Source organism: Triplophysa dalaica, chromosome 4, assembly GCF_015846415.1.
Source record: "Triplophysa dalaica isolate WHDGS20190420 chromosome 4, ASM1584641v1, whole genome shotgun sequence".
NCBI lineage: Eukaryota > Metazoa > Chordata > Actinopteri > Cypriniformes > Nemacheilidae > Triplophysa > Triplophysa dalaica.
The window spans coordinates 27,560,941-27,580,263 of NC_079545.1; the positions used below are offsets into that span (position 1 = coordinate 27,560,941).

The following is a 19,323-nucleotide window of genomic DNA, read 5'->3' on the forward strand; positions in this document are numbered from 1 at the left end:
ACACACAATAAATCATTTTTACAACATTTATTGATCAAGGTTCATGATAATTCTTTATAATTGTATTGTACAACTTGACATTATCTCTGACTTTCTTTCTTTCACAGAACACAAAAGAAGATATTTTGAAGAATGTTGTTAACTGGCTCCCATTCGCTCGCATTGGTTTTGTGTGACGGGGGCTGTGCTGTTCAGTTACCAACATTCTTCAAAATATCTTCTTTTGTGTTCTGCAGAAGAAATAATGAAAGACGTAAAGTATCCCTGACAGGACAGTGAATGCTGAATTTTAAGAATATACATTTTTGGGTGAACTATCACTTTAATTCCTTTATTTTAAAACAGATTTATTCTATTTTTATTCATTTACATGCAGAGGGTTTATGTCGTTTTTAAAGGTTATTTGTTTTTGAAGCAAATCTCCAACGAAAGAAAATTATTTTGTGATGCAGTCGTAATCATGAACAAGTTGAATCTTCATTGTGACCGATTTGATGTTAGAATTTGCATCACATTTAATCAACGAAAACATCTATTCAAGATTCTTTTTTTTCAATTATGACCATTTATAACAGTTCTCACCCTCTCGGGTTATTTGCGTTAAACATTGACCTACAAAGCTGACGTTGAGTGTTTGTCGTGTGGTTTGCGCAGTAATCTGGTGGCGGCGTATGAGAAAGCAAAGAAGAAACATCAGAATAAACTGAAGAAGTTGGAGTCTCAGATGATGGCGATGGTGGAGAGACACGAGACGCAGGTGAGGATGCTGAAACAACGCATCGCTCTTCTGGAGGAGGAGACGTCTCGACCGCACACCAATGAGACATCGCTCTGATACACAACAGCTCCGGATCATAACACATCTTGACTACAAACCCAAAGAGACCAAACAAACATGTGGAGAGCACAGCCGATGAGACGTCTGTGATAACCAGTCGCATCGGTGCATAATGGCGCTCTGACATCACACAACAATCAGCGCACATACACGCACGCACTGGACGTCTGTCGTGAGCCGTGAGTCATGTGACAGCTGTCAGTCAAGCTTTGGAATGAAAAATACTGTATCGCCGATAATGAAAATGACTTTTTCAACTTAAATATATATATATAATGAAAGGACATTATTTGTGTATTATATGACAGTATTGGGCTTCATTCTTCTTCCACGCGGTCCAGTCCAGTTCATCAGAACCCTCCAGACACATTCACACCAGAGTTGAGCCTCAAAAATGAGCTGTACTGAAGCTCTTCTGTTTAAAGTCACATCACTCAACACATCACTATACGCTGATAATACTCACCAATATTTACGACTAAACCCACACAGATGTTTATGTTGAAGTGCCTGAACAAACTCTTCTTTTCATGTTTAACAGATGACAGTAAGTCAAGCTGTGTCGGAGCGATAGAAAGTTAATAATGACGTGAGTTTCATTACATTTCGCTTCCTTTGAGACGGCGGCTGTTTTCATCGCTCATCGGTTTCCACGAGTGCGACAATATTAACAGAGACGCTCACGGACGTATCGATCTCCACGAGGCTTCATATTATTCTACGGCCTGTCCTCAGAGCCAGTGACACGTTTCATATCAACATTCACATCATGTTCACCTGTGAGATGAACTGCACAATAATGTCAAAAACATGCGTTTCATCCAAAAAAAATAGCTTTTTTAAGACCGATATGATGAGTTTGCATTAGACTTAATCTACACTGCAAAAATGTTTCTTTCAAAAAAAATCTTGCATCAAGTTACATTTACTTTAGAAGCAAAATGACCGACGATAAAATGTTTTGCTTTATGAAATATAAACCTGAATAAAGTTTGACCTCTTTACACTTTAAAAACTATTGTGTTGAAAACTGCATCTAGTGAAGAAGCACTAAACCTTGTGCAGTCCCTTTTATTTTGTTTTATTACACGGCTCATTTGAATGCTTGATTCTGATTGGCCAGTCGCAACATTTCAAGGGTTGTTATTTTCAAATAACAACCGCTCAAAACTATTAACACACTGTAATAGTGATTTGCAGGGTGCTGCAAATCACTTTGAGAGGGGCAGTTTAATATCACACAAAATTGAATTAAAAAAATATATTTTAATAACATATATGACATTATATTTACAAATGATTGATCCAATGTGCCTGTTCGTGACGTTAGAACGTCGTTTCTTACTTTAAAACCGAAACTAAACAGCTTTTCCTTGTGGAAGGTCTGCATTCGATAAAAATGAAGAAATAAAAATATTTAAAATTCACATCTTATGTCCAGTTTTTTTCTTATGTAAGTAACCGTGTAATAAGCGGAATAATGTACAAGCAGCCGGCTGTTATCGTGATATAACCCCCTTCAGTGTGATCAGGGCCCGACGAGAAGCAATCATTATCATTTCTGCAATAACAACCGGCTGCCTGTACATTATCCCTTACGTAACAAACTCAACACAAAATGACCCTTAATGTGTACAAGTTCCAGAACACAAAAATGTGTTTGACACAAAAAGTGCCGCGCAAACTAATGTATTTGGGAGAGTGAAGTTCTCAGTTCAAGTTTTTCGGCAGATATTTCTCGTTTTACACATAATCTTGATTTCGATCATATTTTAGGTCATCTTGCTTCTAAATGTATCTTGATTTAAGAATGTTTAGATATTTGGACTGTAAATGCTAAGTTAGAAATGAATTGTTTTTGCAGTGTACCTTATATCATGCTTTCATACAGGCTCATAAAAGTAATGTTTGTGTTTTCTATTTCTGAAGTTAAGGAGAATTTATGCTAATGTTTGATTCGTTGTCATGAAGGAGTTACAATGCAAATCATTTTGGCCTAAAACAGGACTCATTTACTAGACTGAAGTCTGTGTTCTGTTCTGTTGAGTTCGTGAGAGCATGTTGGGATGTCCCTCAATCTGGAGAGAGATGTTTCAGTGAAGTGATTGATAAACAGCGTCACAGAGCTGAACCTGTGCTGGTGTTGTCATGTCATCACTCTTTTCATAATCGTGATTGTTTGGAAGACCAAAGCAAGAGTTCAAGTTCAAGTGAGTTCAACTTTGACATTAGAAGAATGGCACAAAGTATCACGGTCAGAACAAATTCATCCCATATATGAGTGTCTTCAGACATTGAGATGCAACTATAAAAGCAGTGTGATCTTAACATGGACGTTACATTTGCTTTCATGCGCATATCCAAACAATATCACGAGGATCTCATCGCATTAAACACATACACAGGTTTCACACAGGTCTGATTTCCTCCTTCAGACACATTTTAAAAACACAACCGCTTCCGACTGGACTACAAAAGCACTTTTCCACAGTGTGATGGAGTGGATCACCACATTGCCTTCGAAGGACTTGAGTTTTCATCTTCCTGCAAAATATCAATGCAACTTCAACGGCTGCTGTTTTATTCCTGCATTTCTGTGTTTGTTTGTTTTTTGTAAGATGCTGCAATGCACAACAGTTTACACGCTTTTGTTCCAAAGGTTTTCACCCCAAATTGTGTTTCCATGTAGATTGCTGCTACGCAGATGTTCATTCACATTTCTCAGAGGCAAATCTTTAAAGCAATAGAGATGTTTAATTGGTCACTGGGTTGGGCTTCATGTACTCATCATCTGCCCGCCCACAGACATTGTTTATGTGAACGAGCATTTATTAACAATCTATTCAGTTTGACTTGTGTTGAGAGGTTCAGAGGTCAAGCGTGTCCTCGTGAGAATGATGAACTCATTTACATGCGTTTCTGTAAAAGCAGGATGCAGTTTTTCCTCTCACTGAGTTACAAGAGACTATTTCATAAGAACTGAAGATGCTTGCGCTTTCTTTTATGAAAAATATAAGCATGTCCATCTCAAAGCGTGGGCTGGAGAAACTATAACGGGGTTTGTGAGTTTGCACAGATCTGTTTTTCAATCAAATCTTTGCAGTCGTTCTTGTTTTATTTTAATACAAAATGTATTTGTTTTATATAATAAAATTGTGAATCATGGCAGTGGCCTGTTCATTGCAAATTGGTGTTCAGTCGACATGAAACAAATCTAAATGAGAAAAATGTGCAGTGATGAGAAAGTGTTTTGTTTGCCTGACGGGTGCTCGGAGGGAAAGTGACTGAAAAAATAGGACATCATGCTAAAGACTATTTGATGTGGTCAAGTGGCATTTAAAACCATTTTAGATGTTGAAAGGTGGCATTTCACAAAGTGCTTCTTCAAACACGTTCAAATTTGGACCGTGAGATATTACAGCTTCTGATAACATTGAAAGCAAAGCAGAGATCATGAAATTGACATTTCATGCAGTGTGTAATGTTACCGTGTTTGAAGGTAAGCAGTCTGCCAAGTTGTAAATCCGAAGGTGAATGAACAACAAAGTTATTGGCTTGGGAAAAGGGAGTCGACTCTGAATCACGCAAACGAGTCGTCACTAGTCCGATTCGCGAACGGCCGCGGATTTACGTCACTACATTAAGTCCCCGCCCACGTTTTGCTAGGACTGCCTGCGAATACTCCACTCTCCTCCCACCAACACTGTAGCTCTTGAGCCTCATTCATGGTAGACCAATCACAGCAGACTAGACCATCTGACCAATCACAGCAGACTATGCTAGCGGATAGGAGAGGATTAGACATGAATCGCGCAACGAACCATTTGAGAGTCAGTCAAGAAGTAAAGTAAGAATAATTACATATTATTACGAAATAATAGTGTTTTTGCATCAACTCTGTACATAAACTTCATAAACCAAAGTAGCACCTTAAAAATCCATAGTTTTGTACTCTTTAAATTTGTTTGTTTTAAGTGATCTTAATAAACGTGACCCGTGTCAAATCTACCGTTGGCTTTTTGAGCTGTTAAAATCTCATAAACATTTGATGAAACCTAAAGAGGGATTATAAGAAAACATTTAACAGTCATTCTGCGTAACGTTTTTATTCTGTTCAGTCACATCAGTAATGGAGTTTTTCCATTAGAAGAAAGCATTTACATTTGACAGATTCTGCATTTACTGGCCGATGATAAAACCACAATGAATTAAAAGCTGTCAGATACCTCAACATATTTCATCTGCTGCTCTTTATTTCCTCCTCAGTATTCTGCAGCTGTAAATCAAATTAGGGTTTTTATATTGATGTCAGTAAGTGATCTATATTTTCCACATTGTGAGTGTTGTCATAGAAACAGATGATTTAGCAGTCGGATGACACAGGCAGGTAAGAATGAACTCTTATTAAAACAATATAGTGAAACAATATTTTTCTTAGATATAAATGTATATCACAAGCTATATTTGTTTGTGGTGAAATGTTTCCTGTAAAGCGGCTGCAAACAATTCACATGTTAGAAATCACTCATCATCCTGAATCGTATTTATTTTATCTTGAAAAATGTAGAAAATGTGATTTCAGGACTTGATTTAAATTCATTTTATATACTGATACAACTGTGTAGAAAATCTTTGTGAATCAATGAAGTCCTTAATGACTGACAGAGAAAATCAACATGGTCTCCAGAGAAACTTCTAATTTTAACAAACAAATCTGTGTATAATAAAGTGGCTTAGTAAATATCACAAATATATATATATTTATAATTAAAGTTATTTTTTCAGTGGAACATGTAAAAAAATCGAATTAAAATCCACAGTTAATTTTTGTAAAATGTACATATATTATTAAAGTTATATACACTGGAAAAAAAAATGTTGCATTGACATGAAAGAATTTGTTTGCATAAAATAAAGCTATGTTTACTCAGAATAATTTAAATTCAAGCTGCCAAATTTATGTTTGTTAATGTTTCATACTTTCATTTAGCGTTCTCAACATAAATGTTTTAAGTTATTATGACATAATATCCTGTTAGAGATAAAATAATATTTTAAATTCACAGAGGACGAAAGTTATTCAGATTATTTATGTAACCGCTCACTGCCTAGGAGAAGGCAATGCTTTTCTGAACAATGGTAACCACAAAACTGAAAAATATGAATAACTTCCCTAAATCTAAAAGATAAATGAACATTAAACAGTAACAAGTGTATTTCTTTACTGACAAACACATAAAACAACACTCAATAAAATAAACTCTTTAAATGCAGTCTAAGGCAAAGCATGCTGGGAAATATAAATCCTCTGCCTAGTTGTAAGAATTATATGTTAACACAACACAAATCATGTATGTAGTGCTAACATGAATGGATTAAGTTACATAACTGGACATGATGAAATCATGTTGTCACCAAATTTAAAAAAAAACTGTGTTGATGTAATTAAATTAATCAGATTGGACAAGCAGCAAAAAAATGATTTTTTTCAGTTAATTATAACTTTATATACCCCTTAATATTTGGGTGAATTCTTATATATATATTTGAGGATTATTTACTTGTAATGATCAGTTTCCAATTTAAATTATTAAGTAATCCCTACCGATTGTCCTTTTATTTAACATCGACGGATTAAATGGAGTAAAATTTGCGGCTAAAGTGATCACATCCGCATCATGAGTAACTCAGAACAGAAATTTAAAATAATTAGTTATTCAGATTTACTTAATTAAATGAACTCAATTTTAATGATAATAATCAATTGAGTTCACAGCTTTAAAATGTACAACATTTTTTGAGTGTAAATTGTTTCACCAATGAATCAGTCAATCACAATAAAACTTTTTGGAGTAGGTTTTCGGAAAGGAAATTATAAACTACTTCATTTTGAGAGAAAGAAAATATTGTTGAGGACTGAAACATGAATAAAAAAAGATTACAAAAACAACAAGTGGATTCTCACTCCTCCCATTTATTTCGCAAGTATACCAATTATTTATAGTTTGAAAACTGAATTATTGCCAAGACTGAACAAAACATTTCCTGTATATTTACAGTGGGTTTAGGTTACACATAGAATTTATATGAAATACTGTAGAAATTTGCAAGAAAAAAGTTTTCCTGATGTGATATACCTGATGAGGAGTTACATTATTCTAAAGACATGCTGAATGTCGCATGCCCTGAGAAAGCCAAGGCCCTGTGTCTTATTCCAATACTAAATGCATGCAACAAAAAAGTCCTTTTGTGAGAAATCAATCAACATGCCCATAATGCGACGCAAACACATCGCCGGTTACATGAATCAACTGATACCAGACATAATGCTTAAGAATACAAGGCATCTTGTCAAAAACGAAGAGGAAAACAAACAACTTCGACATACAAACTGAACATCAAGTTGGTTACCACCTCAAAGAATCTTCATTTCCTTCATTCCATGTCTCACAGACACACCAAATACTGCAAACAGATTTCATTCATTCATTCATTCATGTACTGTTATATCCTGCTTTCGGCTTTTAAAAGAATTCCAAGACACAATAACGACAAAAGCATTATAAAACATGAGTGCACTGAATAACAAATCTCATGGCACACAAACTAACCTAAAAAGCAGAAAAACGTTCAAACGATAAAAGAACAAACATGTTTTAGGTGTCATCTACTTCATACTATCAAGTGAAAACATTACGTTTGTTCACAGTGGTCTGAACGAACCGTTAGGAGTGAATATCATGTGAAACATTCAACTTAAAACTCCAGAGTTTCTCCTTGTATTTATAAACGCGGAAAGGGTGTTGCCATGGTTACATTGGGCGGAGCTTGCTTTAAACCAAGATGAGTCATCCTGAAGTAGTTAAGGTTATAAAAGCCATTGCTGTCTCCAAAAAAACAAAACAAAACAAAAATATCTGAGTGTTCACTCCACGTGTCGCTGGTGAAAAAGGACGTAAACAGAAGAAAAATACAACAAGAATTAAAATAACACACGCAGTCAACAGTTCCGAGTCAGTGGAAGCCAGATGGACACGCCTCCCGAGCTGTGACGCATGAAGACTGTATGATGAAGTCCCGCCTCATTTCTTGGCCTGTTTGGTCACCATGTTCCTGGGTGGAGTCACTGGGCGACTGGAGTTTGGTTTCTTCTTCTCAGCTGGTTTCAAAATCTTGAGAAAGTGAATATAATAGTACATATATTTTGGATTTAGTGATTATGTTGAATATATACAACAGTGAGCAGAAGGGGTGAGTAAAGTAAAGACGGCTGTGCACCTGGAAAGAACACATGAGGGTCTCGTCCACGCTCATCATGGCTCCGGCGTTATCAAACTCTCCGCAGTAGTTTGGTGCTGAGAACAGGGTCACCAGCTGCCTCTTAGCAAAGAACTCGTAGCCGTCTTCCACCACCTACATGACAATTTACACTTATACATTCAATGCTTTTTTTCACCGTGGAGATCAAACCCATGACCTGTTGCTAGCACAATCCTATTCGAACTGAGCTTGAGAAACAATAATCAGGACGAAGGGTAGAGCTAGAGAGAAACATAGACCATGGGTTACATCTCGATCTCAATGTTTGGACACATGGATGACCGTGTACTACATCACAGAAAATGTTTGACCTAAAAAAATCCTGATTTATTTTCTCTAGATGCCCATTCATTTATATGATGAAGCAAGCAGGCCACCTAGTGGCCAAACCCGTAATACACCCGAACACCAGAGCGTCTGTTTCTATGACTGACCTTATCAAGTTTACAGAAAACACTTCTAAACTCATCACGCAGGAATAAAGTCCAAATGATGATACTTTGGCCCTCATGAATCTGTTGTTAATTTATTACATTTACAGCTTCCCAGCAACACCAGATTTCAGCCTATCTAATATTAGAGACACAATAATCTTACACAACACTGCAGCGGCAGAGTGAACACAGAGAGTGTTTAGTGTTTGTAACTATAGGAACAGAACACACAGCTGCTGTGAGGATCAGACCCGCTCTTCACACAGAAATGCAGAAGTCTCAATGTCAAAGACGTCATCTTAAACATGCAGACTCTGCATGAACCAGCCTGACTCTAAGCATTTTCAGCTTTCTTAAACTTTCATGAAATGTGAGAAGGTAGATGTGAGTAACGCTTCATCTATGTCTCTATAAGATTGAAGTCTGGTTCATGCGGGGGATTATTCTAGCTCACCGAGTCTCATGGGTTCGAGTGATCTGAAACTGGGTTTAGTCTGAATGTGAGGAAGTCACCTGATGGGCCCGGCAGATGAGATCCAGGTCATGTTTGTGGAGGAATTTGGCTACCACTTCAGCTCCAAACGTGAAGGACACGCCCCTGTCGTTCTCACCCCAGCCCAGCACATCTTTATCTGGATCCGACCACAGCAGATCACACAAGAGACCCTGATCTGGAACATCTGTGGGTCTCATGATTCTTCTGATCTGCTCCATGGACTGCAGGTCTGGAGACAAGCCTGCAGAACACCGCACAGAAAAGTTCATATGTCACGTTTGATGGGAAGTGCAGGACAATCTCCCTTCTTAACAAAAGTGGAGATCATTTGTTTTTAGAGTAAATGAAGACAATCATCATTTAATGTTGATATTTGACATTCTCTTTGTCTAGAACATTGGTCATTCCTAACTCTTGCTACACGTAATCCTGTTAATCATTAATCCTAATTTGCACCGCACGTCTGTAATCCCAGTGTTATCGCTTTCAATTGCATAATTATCAGATCAACACGGTTAATAAAAGCAGCTCATAAAGGGCACACATCTATAGAAATGATGCACTGGGTGTGACCTTAAACAAATAATACGGCTTTTCCTTAGTCCAGTTTGACGTCACAGTTTGACTAATAGCGCTGATATGGAAGTGTAATAAATACAAAATTACAGAAGAAATGAGTCTTTTTTGTGATATTCACAACACACATCCATTTGCTTACGCAAGGCTGTACCTACTATTTTTTCTGTGGTGTGTGTCGAAATAAGCGCAAAACATCGAAGAAGTGAGATGGTCAATCAAACAAAATGAAGCGGGAGTTACTGGGGCGAGCAGTGACGTCTTCAGCTGTAGTTCAGCAAGACACTTCAGTTTTAAAGTTGAGTGCTGTGCCACACACGTCATACTGTTAGTGAATAAAAACTTTTAATTATTGACAACTGTTAAGTGTTTCACGATAGAAAGGTTGAAGATCCGACTGTATTCACTGATACAAACGTCAAAATGCTGATTTAGATAAAAAAATACTTAAACAGTGGTCGGTTTATATACTGGATTCTAATTGGCTGGAAGATGTGCATTGAAAATCCTTTAACGCACGGGTAACTCCAGTAAGTTTGATTACATTTGAAAATAACAGTTATTTTCACCTGTTTGATCTAAAAGTGACACTGTAAACATCAATAACAGCTTTAACTTGGCAGACCATGGAAGCCTCTACGTCGTGCATGAAAACCCTTTAGCACATGGCTAGCTGTGGATTATGTAATCTATGCGATTCATGTAATTTATAATTTTCTGTCAATTCAGCGTTGCATTAGAGATAAGGTTAAGAATAATTGTGTGCATACTGTAAATTAATTTAATGTCTATCAAGTAAATACAGTAAATGAATAAAAAAGATTAAATCATCCTCAAAGGCTGAGTTATTTTAAATGTAGACACGCAGCAAATCCACATTTTTCTAGGCGCGTCGGGGCCACATCGAGATGGAAATAGCTCAACTTTCCAGAGTGACGCGCATGCACAGCGGGTCATTTGACTAGAGAAAGCGGCGCAGCTTGTGCTTTCAGCGTGGTTTTAGACGCGAAATGCGAATCGCCCCTTAGAAGGGTGTCTATAGATTGCGGTGAAAATAAAATAATAAATGCAAGGTTCATGTCTTTTTGTTTTTATGAAATTCCTCCATCCCAAACACCGCTACAACCGATAGAATCGGGTGTGTTAGGTTTGAAGTGTGCGTTCAAATAATCAAACATCGACAATAGTCAATTGTACCAGTGGCACCCCCCCAGGAAAAATTCTGCTTAGAGCCCGTAAAGGCTTGGAACGGACCTGTGGTCACCAAACTGAGCCACACCCACCTCCATGACAACAAAAGATCTTCTCGTCCACAATGGCGGCGATGGGCAGACAGTTGAAACAGTCTGTGAAGGTCTTCCAGAGCTTAATGTTGTAGCGTCTCCTGCCTGAACAGCAAACAAACACACACACCACAGAACAGAGTTTAAGACATTGCAGTGTCAATGAATATAGAGAGAGGTCTGTGCTAAAAATACACATTTCAACCTCGGCTCCGCCTGCCTCTCTCTCTTTCTCTTTCTCTCACACACACAGCAATGGCTCTCAATAATGAATTCTGGACAGAACAAACATTTCTGTTCTGTACTAAATCCTGCTGTACTACAATATTATGAAAACGTCCACATGACTAATCCACCGTTCATACTCACACTCATCATAAAAGCCATAGATGCGATTGATGGAGGCACACTCGTGATTCCCTCTCAACAGGAAGAAGTTCTCGGGGTATTTGATCTTGTACGCCAGCAGCAGACAGATGGTTTCCAGAGACTGTTTGCCGCGGTCCACGTAGTCGCCGAGGAACAGGTAGTTGCTCTCAGGTGGGTATCCTCCATACTCAAAGAGCCGGAGCAGATCGTAGTACTGCCCGTGGATATCACCTGTGGTGATGAGAGCGTCTCAGTTGATGTTCTGATCATATCATCATCATCATCATCTGCATGTAAGGTTATTTCAGGATGACACTGTCATGGAATCGATTTACCAAATCTCCATGGACTCGGGTATAAAGCCCTTGTGAAGACACATTCAATGAAATAATGCTAAATTAATTATCAAACTCCAAAGAAAAATGTGGGACACAGTTAAATATGATGTGTTTTGTCATTTTAATTGAAGAGGTTCAGTGATGTAAGTGAATGTGTGTTCATTCACTCATAAGTTGAAAGTCTAACCCATAGTGTGAGTTTAATGGTTGATACAGTACCAGTTTGGTGTGTGTTTGTGTGCTTGTCTCACCGCAGACCTTCAGCGGCGCCTCCAGCTCCAGTAGGATGGGCTGACTGAGGAAGATTTCTCTGGATTTCAGACACAAGCCACGGATTTCGTTCTCTTGAAGCTGAACGTTCTTTCCGGGCTTCGATCCCCTGACTGCAATCGCACAAACAAACACACCGTCAACAAAACAAATATGAAAAGGGAGAAACAAACCCGGATCGCAGATCGTAGTTACGAAACTAAAATGATGTTCTTGACACTGGGGCGGTTAAACAATGAACCACATTTCAAAAGAACAAACATGCATTCATGCTCAGTACATTCTTTATTACACAATTAATCTCTTAATGACATACAATCTGTACAAATGTAATGTGCAGACACAGATTTCTCCACCAGAGCTTTTGATGATGTACTAGAACGCCAGTGAAGTAGGTTTGCATTACTCAAGTCATCTTCTGTCTGCAGATGTGGCCTACTTGAGAAGGATCAGAGAGATCTACAGGATTCAAGTCTAATGTTTAAAGCAGATCAGATCAAGCCGGATCCCCTTTCCCATCCTCTCCAGCCCCCAGAGTCCTGCCTGCCGCTTCCATCTCTCCGTCTCAGTTTTATTTTGCAGGAGCTCAAGGGAACAGTCAAAACAGCCTGTGCACTCAGCTGGCCTGTTGCTGCCCGCCATTTCTATTTTTAACACTTGTTTTGAGCAACTGGCACATAGGAAAGCAGCCCAATACTGCAGCTCTGGAATCCTTCTGCTGGGTACTGTACATATCAGCTGTAAACTGTGATATAAACAAGAAGAATAACACAAAAACAGCACCCACAAACTCTCTGGAATGAGACACACATTCCAAACAACACCTTCTTTCATCAGCAAACTCGCATAAAAAACACAACGTGTTGCGCAACAATTTTAATACTCCATACATCGCCTACTGGAAACACATCACTGCATGATCGGGATATTCAACCATTTACAATTTCTCAGAACTTGGTACAAATAATCTAATGTGAAAGTCAGATCAAAATATTAATATCTGCTATAAAATACAACAGCACTCAAGCACTTGCGTGTCAGCACAGTTCAGCACAACATAAGCCAAAAAATACTTGGAACTACATAAGCATGAAGAAAAAATGAGACCGGAGCGCTTTGCAGGAACAGTGCACATTATTAGCAAAACAAACTGTAGAATCTTAAGCAAAGCAACAACAGAAACCTGGAAAGAATGTTGTAGTTCTGTTTGACTTTATTTGAAGTACATTAGCGAGTGTAAAAACTGCGTACACAAGAGGGCTGTGCAATATATCTGAATGATCTACATATCGCAAAAATGTATATCGCGAAATCTTTCAGTAACTGAATTATTACAAAAATTCAAAACGTTACGTATAGAGCACTTTGGATGATGTAACCATTGCTGATCAGAAAAAAAACTTCCCATTTCAGTTTATTAACTAACAGAACATTTTAACCAAATCAAAATGTTAAACGAATATCTTAAAGTTTCAAAAACATTTATATGAGATTTAAAAAATAAGTAAATAAAACTGATTATTTTTTCCATTTATTTTAAAATTGTTTAAATGGATTTTAGAAAAAGAAATATCGTATCGCATATTGAATATCGCATTATTTGGCACAAGTATCTGTCATGAGTTTAAAGATGGAGGTAACACTACGCAGTTTCTGCAAATGTCATATTATTCTTGAGTAACTATACAGTAGTATTGCATACTTCGTATCTTCAAAGAGTATTTAGTTTGATCTAATTTATTTGAGACAGATACAGCTGTACGATTATTTTCGGAAAAAGGCGAGCTGCTGGAGGCGGGCAGGGGGGGCGGAACTAAAACACATCATCATATTATCCCTTCGTGTTTACATTATTGTTACGAAACATTATAAAAAAATTCCGAAACAACTTGGAGTGCTGCGGGAGTGTATCAAGTGCAGAATACGTTGTACGTCCAAATCATTTCTTAACAAGTTGACCATGTTAAGCATGAGAAGCCAGCACATTTTACAGTGTAAGTCATAATGCATGAAATGGCAGATGTTACCCCATCTTTAACGCCCGGGCGAGTCACTGTACATCATACAGTACACATAACACTCCATCTATTCAAGCGAAACTCTGACAGACACAACCAGAGGATTATAAAAAGTTTAAACTATAATAAACTTTCCATTCACGAATGTGAAAACACCCAAAACTTGACACACATGACTATGGGTTGTGACTATACACAGCCTATACGAGTCTGTTCCTGGTGTGCGTTTACATAACAGCAACAGAACAGAAACTGCCAAGAGAACAGCCGTATTAATACCAGCACAGCCTCACACCCCCGCCAGGTTTCTAGGCTGTATAGCAATACTCAAAGTGCATCTAAACTCTGATGGGATGGAAAAGAACAGGGAGAGGTTTCTAAGAAACGCTGGGAGGTGTATAGCGTATCGTGAGATCAACCCATATGAAAAAAATGTGTCTGGCCTCAAAACCCTGTTTCTAAACGCAGAGTAAACTCAAAACAGCTCTTCTGCAAAACGTTTATTATTAAAACATTCTGTTTGTTCAAACAGAGCTCTGCTGGAGGAGAGAAATTAAGAGAATTTCACACAATTCTCCTCTTTTAAAAGGACACACAATACACCAAAACACCAGTTTCAAGCTTAAACAACACATTAGATTAGCTGTATATGATGTTTTATTTTATATCTTTTATTTGCGAGACTAGGTCAGTTCAATGAGCACTTGAAGTAAAATATTTGTTTGCAAGTAAACTTGATATGAATTAGTGATAAGACGTCTTCCACAAGATAAAACATTCAGAAGGGTGGTTGGTTGCTTTACATGTCAGTGTGGATGATTCCAGGCCAAAATAAAACAACGATAGCGGATTACGTCTCCAGGTGTTTTAGCGTTTGTTGCCTCTTCACATTTTTCCTGAAGAATTTACAAAGATTGTTCAATAAATAGCTCTTAGACATTAAAACAACCCGCTTCAAGGTGAAGCACACAGACGTTAATGTGAAGAAAATTTCAAAATATTAAAAACGTTCAGACAAAAAGACAAGATGTTTAATAAGGGAATAACAAGAATTCTGCAAAGTAAACCACTTTAAAGAAGACGTAAAAAGTAACAACAATGACGATTTTCATCCTAAATGTACACACCTCAATATGACATTTATAAACCATTCAAAGGCAATAGGGAGCCAAAGAGATGACGGTTTTTTGTATGCCACAACAGAAGTTAGCAGCGCACAGGTTCCCTCGACCGAAACACTAGGTATTTTTCCCATAGACTTTTGTTAAATCACAAAAAAAATAAGTTCTGTGTTCAACAAAGGGTAGTGACACTTACACGTTTTTTCTATCAAGAAAATCTTTACAAGGTCACACCACATTTGTTACTTGTAGCCGTAATACAATCGTCAGAAGTAAAAAGCTAAACAGACTACACATATGGTCGCTCTAAATCAACATCACCACCACCGAGCCTCCTTATTACTCTGTGAATGAATCCACAACTACGATGTAAGCGACTTGTGCCCATGTTGCATTATTTGTGAGCTTTACATGCGCGATGATGTCTAACGTCCCTGCCAAAGGAAGTAGTCGCTTTAGGCAACCGCAGTTCTTAAGACACAATAAGGTCTTCAAAAAATCACAAGTGGGTTTTAATTGGCGTGTTTAATGTCATAGAATAAAACGTGAAAATACTCAGAGGTTTAGCCACAGATCTTATTTCAGGCGATTTACCAAAAACACATTCGAAGAACTCAAGGACATTAGTGCGATGGACACGGAAATTCAAAAATGCGAAATTACTTCCGGGATTTGCATACAAAAATACATCATCTCAGTCTGCTGTCAGCACAATTAAAACACAAGGTTTGTCCATTACACACTTGAGTGACATGAATATTTCTAATAAACATTACTGTTAAACAACTAATGATGTAATGTGATAAATGGTTGAATGTTGATGATGATTCAATCTATTTCAGCTGTTCCTGTAAACATATCTGAAGATGATTCAAGGTGTCAATGTCCTTTCGACAAGTGAACTATGACAAGACATGATTATGAAAATCACCTTTGACCGCCACTATACAGTATATTGACAAAGACCAATACGACGATACCAAATTCATACTGTATATTCTCATTAAAATAAATAAAGCAGTATTTACCAAATTCATTGTTTGTTTACATGAATACGACTAATCCCCCGAGAACAAAACATGTTATCCTTATGTACAATTATGTCATACAAAATACAAATATGACAAATGTACCTCAAATAGAAATTTCATTTTTATTTAACATTCGTTACTACTAAACTCGTTTATAAAAGTTCATGCCTGTTATGCAGGTGGACTGAAAATGAATGCAATATTAAGTCAACTTCCAGTAAGGGAACTCTGTTAATGACGTCACCCTGTAAAAAACACGGTCCATTCAAAACAAATATAAAATAGTGTTCCTCTGATGGCCACACATATAGGGCACGTCTATATATTTGTGTTTTGAGCACCCTCATACAGTTCTGATGCGACTTGGAACCACATAGTGTTGTCTACCTAGGGAACGCTCCAAATGAATATTGCCAGAACTAGAACGCTCAACATAATCTAATATTTAAACACAAAGTTATATGTGATGTCTATGTAGGGAACTAGCAAGATTTTGAGGTAAAACCCACTGGACATGTAAAAAATAAGAGCTAATGCTAGCTCTGCTAATTCGCCTCAGCAGTCATACACGTGAGTCAGACAACTACAATACACAGATAAATATGCATATGTAATTAAAACAATAGTCATGATATTATTTCTCCGATTTGTAAAATAATTGTGTCGCTGTTTGACGTTTGAACTCACCCTCGAGCAGGCGCTGGATGATGCTGTCTATGTTGAGCTTGTCGATGTCAGCCATGGCGAGCCGTATATAACACAAACACCGACGCCTAAACCGCCCCGGACACGACAGACGAAACTCTTATAAGAACAATAAAGTGATTTATTAACACAAACTCGGATAGACCGCCCGACAGTGGATGTGAAATCCGGGATTGTGGCGGGCCGTCAGATGCGCGTGTTGCGGCTGTGACGCACCGGCTCTGCGGAAGGATACACACGCAGAGGCGGCGGTAGAGCAGCTGTGGGGCTGAAACAGGCCCGCGGATAAATACCGCGCAGCTGGGCGACTGGCGAAAATAGGGCGGGGAAATAAAGAGGAAGCGTTCATGATTTTAACGTTTCCTTTCAGTTTTTAAGTTCTTTGCATACAATTGATAAAGCGTCAAAACACGCACACAAAATTTGCAGAAAATCTAAAAGCAACCCTAATACGAATAAGGTGTCGATAGTGACTAAAAGTTTAAGATAACATGTTGGACGTCGTATTTCAACATGTCTTAGGAAACGTTTTCTTTACACATTTCATTAGCATCATGTTGACATCAATTGCATAACATGGACAGGGTCACAATAAACCACAACAAACAACATTGGGGTTACTTTTTTTAACCGTGCAAAAAAGTTGAGCTTTATTACAAACAACGATGGTATTGATGGATCAATAACCTCACACGTCGACTGAGACGAAGTGAACTGCCACTGTTACTGTGCTTAACATTGTTCTGTTGAGATCTGACCAATTTAGTTTATAAGTTAATACCAACTGTTTATATAGACAGAAGAGAGCTGTCCCACATAACCAAACCGTGCCCCATGTTTTTAATGACCACTTTATGTATTATTTCATTATTTCTCTCCAGTTTGCTCACAGGGTGAAACTGGGGCGCCCTCTAGTGTTTGTGTCCGGCCACCTGCAGTGACTCGCTGTCAAAACGTTTCTTTGAATTACTGAGTTTGACGTAAAGTAACAACAGCGTGTGGATGTCGGATGGAAGGAACGGAATAGACATAATCTGAATTTCAAGAAATTCAATACAGTTACACAACAGATGAATTTCATTGACATGTATTTTGTGTGTTGTCTGGTTAAATTATAACAACTGCAGGATGATTAATCCGATTGAAAATTATAGTCTAAAATAAAAGTCACATATTTAAACATATATATATATATATATATATATATACAGTTTATATGGTTTACTATTGTAGTGCCATTTCCATATTTCCTTTAAAATTCTTTAAAAAAAAAGTCCCAGTGAATTAAACATTACAATTCCCATTTTTTATGAAATATTGCAGCGTTTATAGTAAATAACTTATCAATGTGTGTCATTTTCTTTTTAAAATGTATGTCCCCTCATAATCTTCAGTTAAAATGTGAAAATGCACTTCCGCCCTGAAATGACGATCCATCTAAAATGACGTGTTTAGACGGCTTGGGCGGAGCATCCGTCAACTCCTCCCCATCAATAGTAAGTCTGATGCTAGTTTCTTTTCAAAATGCAACAGCTGTTTTTTTACATCCAATCATTTCGCAGTAAATAAAACGCGAGACACGCCCACTAATTATCTCCTTGGAAATTCCTTTTCACACGGAAATGCGTCCGAATACGGAAGTAAAAACTATCGCAACATCCGGTTCACGGGGACTTTAAAAAGATTCTGTCCTAGTTGTCTTAAATAAAAAGAGAAGAAATGTAAATGCCATTGTTCAAGCAAATCATGTGGTGTTAAGTGATAAATGGTGATATAATATAATGTAACTTTGTGCAGTTTTTACTATTTACGTTTTTTGAAGTTCTACTATAGTGTATAAGTCACTTTTGAAAGTATAATGTATCTGTATGTAAATAGTTCCACTGACAGATTTTTTCAGCCTGTTTTAAATATGAGCCTTCCTTTAATGTATTATTTTGTAGTTCTCTTTTATATCCAGGTGTTTAAATGGTTTAATGAGAGTAAAGCACAGCATCTTACAGCCCATCACTCTTCAGCTTCAGTGTATTACGAACAGCACCAACACTAGTCTCTGGATTAGATGAGTGAGCCATGAAAAACAGGAGCAGTTGTCCCTCCCTGAATGATATTCTGATCCCTCCTCCAATTTAAATCTGTGGGATATCCCACCTGTCATCTGGCACGAAGAATCAGAGCATTCATTGATAATAAAAGTAAAAGCACACCGTGCTTTGGCTCAGAGGACAATATTTTTACTCAGTTGTTTCATATAAGTATCAGGAAAAATAATCTTGATTTGAGTAAATTAAATGAGAAATGTTTGAACAGTAAAGCATTGAGCAAGTGATGCCGGACATTTCGATTCAAAGGACATACACATAATGTGTGGCATTAGAGCAGTGCAGTGTGATTTGGATTTGTAAAAATGTCATGTAATACTATAAAGTGTGCACATCAATGAAGTTGTGATATAATCAGCAACCTATCCCATTTCACACACTGTCTCGGCGGCTCATGTCGCATCGGAGCTCTTAATGATGGC

General features: G+C 37.6%; 2 protein-coding genes across 8 annotated transcripts in view; one reads left to right on the forward strand and one right to left on the reverse strand.

Moving 5' to 3' along the window:
• Window positions 1-4,003, forward strand: part of mcc (MCC regulator of WNT signaling pathway) — a 57,641-nt gene extending 53,638 nt beyond the window's left edge. For all 7 annotated transcript variants that reach the window (XM_056746459.1, XM_056746461.1, XM_056746460.1 and 4 more), the window contains one exon: window positions 655-4,003. In XM_056746459.1, coding sequence (XP_056602437.1) covers window positions 655-835 — 181 coding nt within the window. In that variant the 3' untranslated portion in view covers window positions 836-4,003. The remainder of the gene's footprint in view (window positions 1-654) is intronic.
• A 2,789-nt stretch (window positions 4,004-6,792) lies between these two features.
• ppp1cc (protein phosphatase 1, catalytic subunit, gamma isozyme) lies at window positions 6,793-17,055 on the reverse strand. The gene is made up of 7 exons (XM_056745874.1): window positions 16,782-17,055; window positions 11,906-12,037; window positions 11,317-11,547; window positions 10,948-11,052; window positions 9,106-9,329; window positions 8,117-8,251; window positions 6,793-8,010 (listed from the first exon to the last, which is right to left on the reverse strand). The coding sequence occupies exons 1-7, from the start codon at window positions 16,834-16,836 to the stop codon at window positions 7,921-7,923; spliced, it is 972 nt and encodes a 323-aa protein (XP_056601852.1). The 5' UTR covers window positions 16,837-17,055; the 3' UTR covers window positions 6,793-7,920.
• Between the last annotated feature and the right edge of the window lie 2,268 nt (window positions 17,056-19,323).

Bases quoted from the DNA above. Each gene is read 5' to 3' on its own strand.
- ppp1cc (XM_056745874.1), bottom strand. From the start codon at position 16,836: ATGGCTGACATCGACAAGCTCAACATAGACAGCATCATCCAGCGCCTG. The intron at 8,252-9,105 runs GTGACTTCCTCA...ATTGTCATGTAG, and splicing joins TCATCTGCCGGGCCCATCAG to GTGGTGGAAGACGGCTACGA. The intron at 8,011-8,116 runs GTGCACAGCCGT...CACTTTCTCAAG, and splicing joins CCCTCATGTGTTCTTTCCAG to ATTTTGAAACCAGCTGAGAA.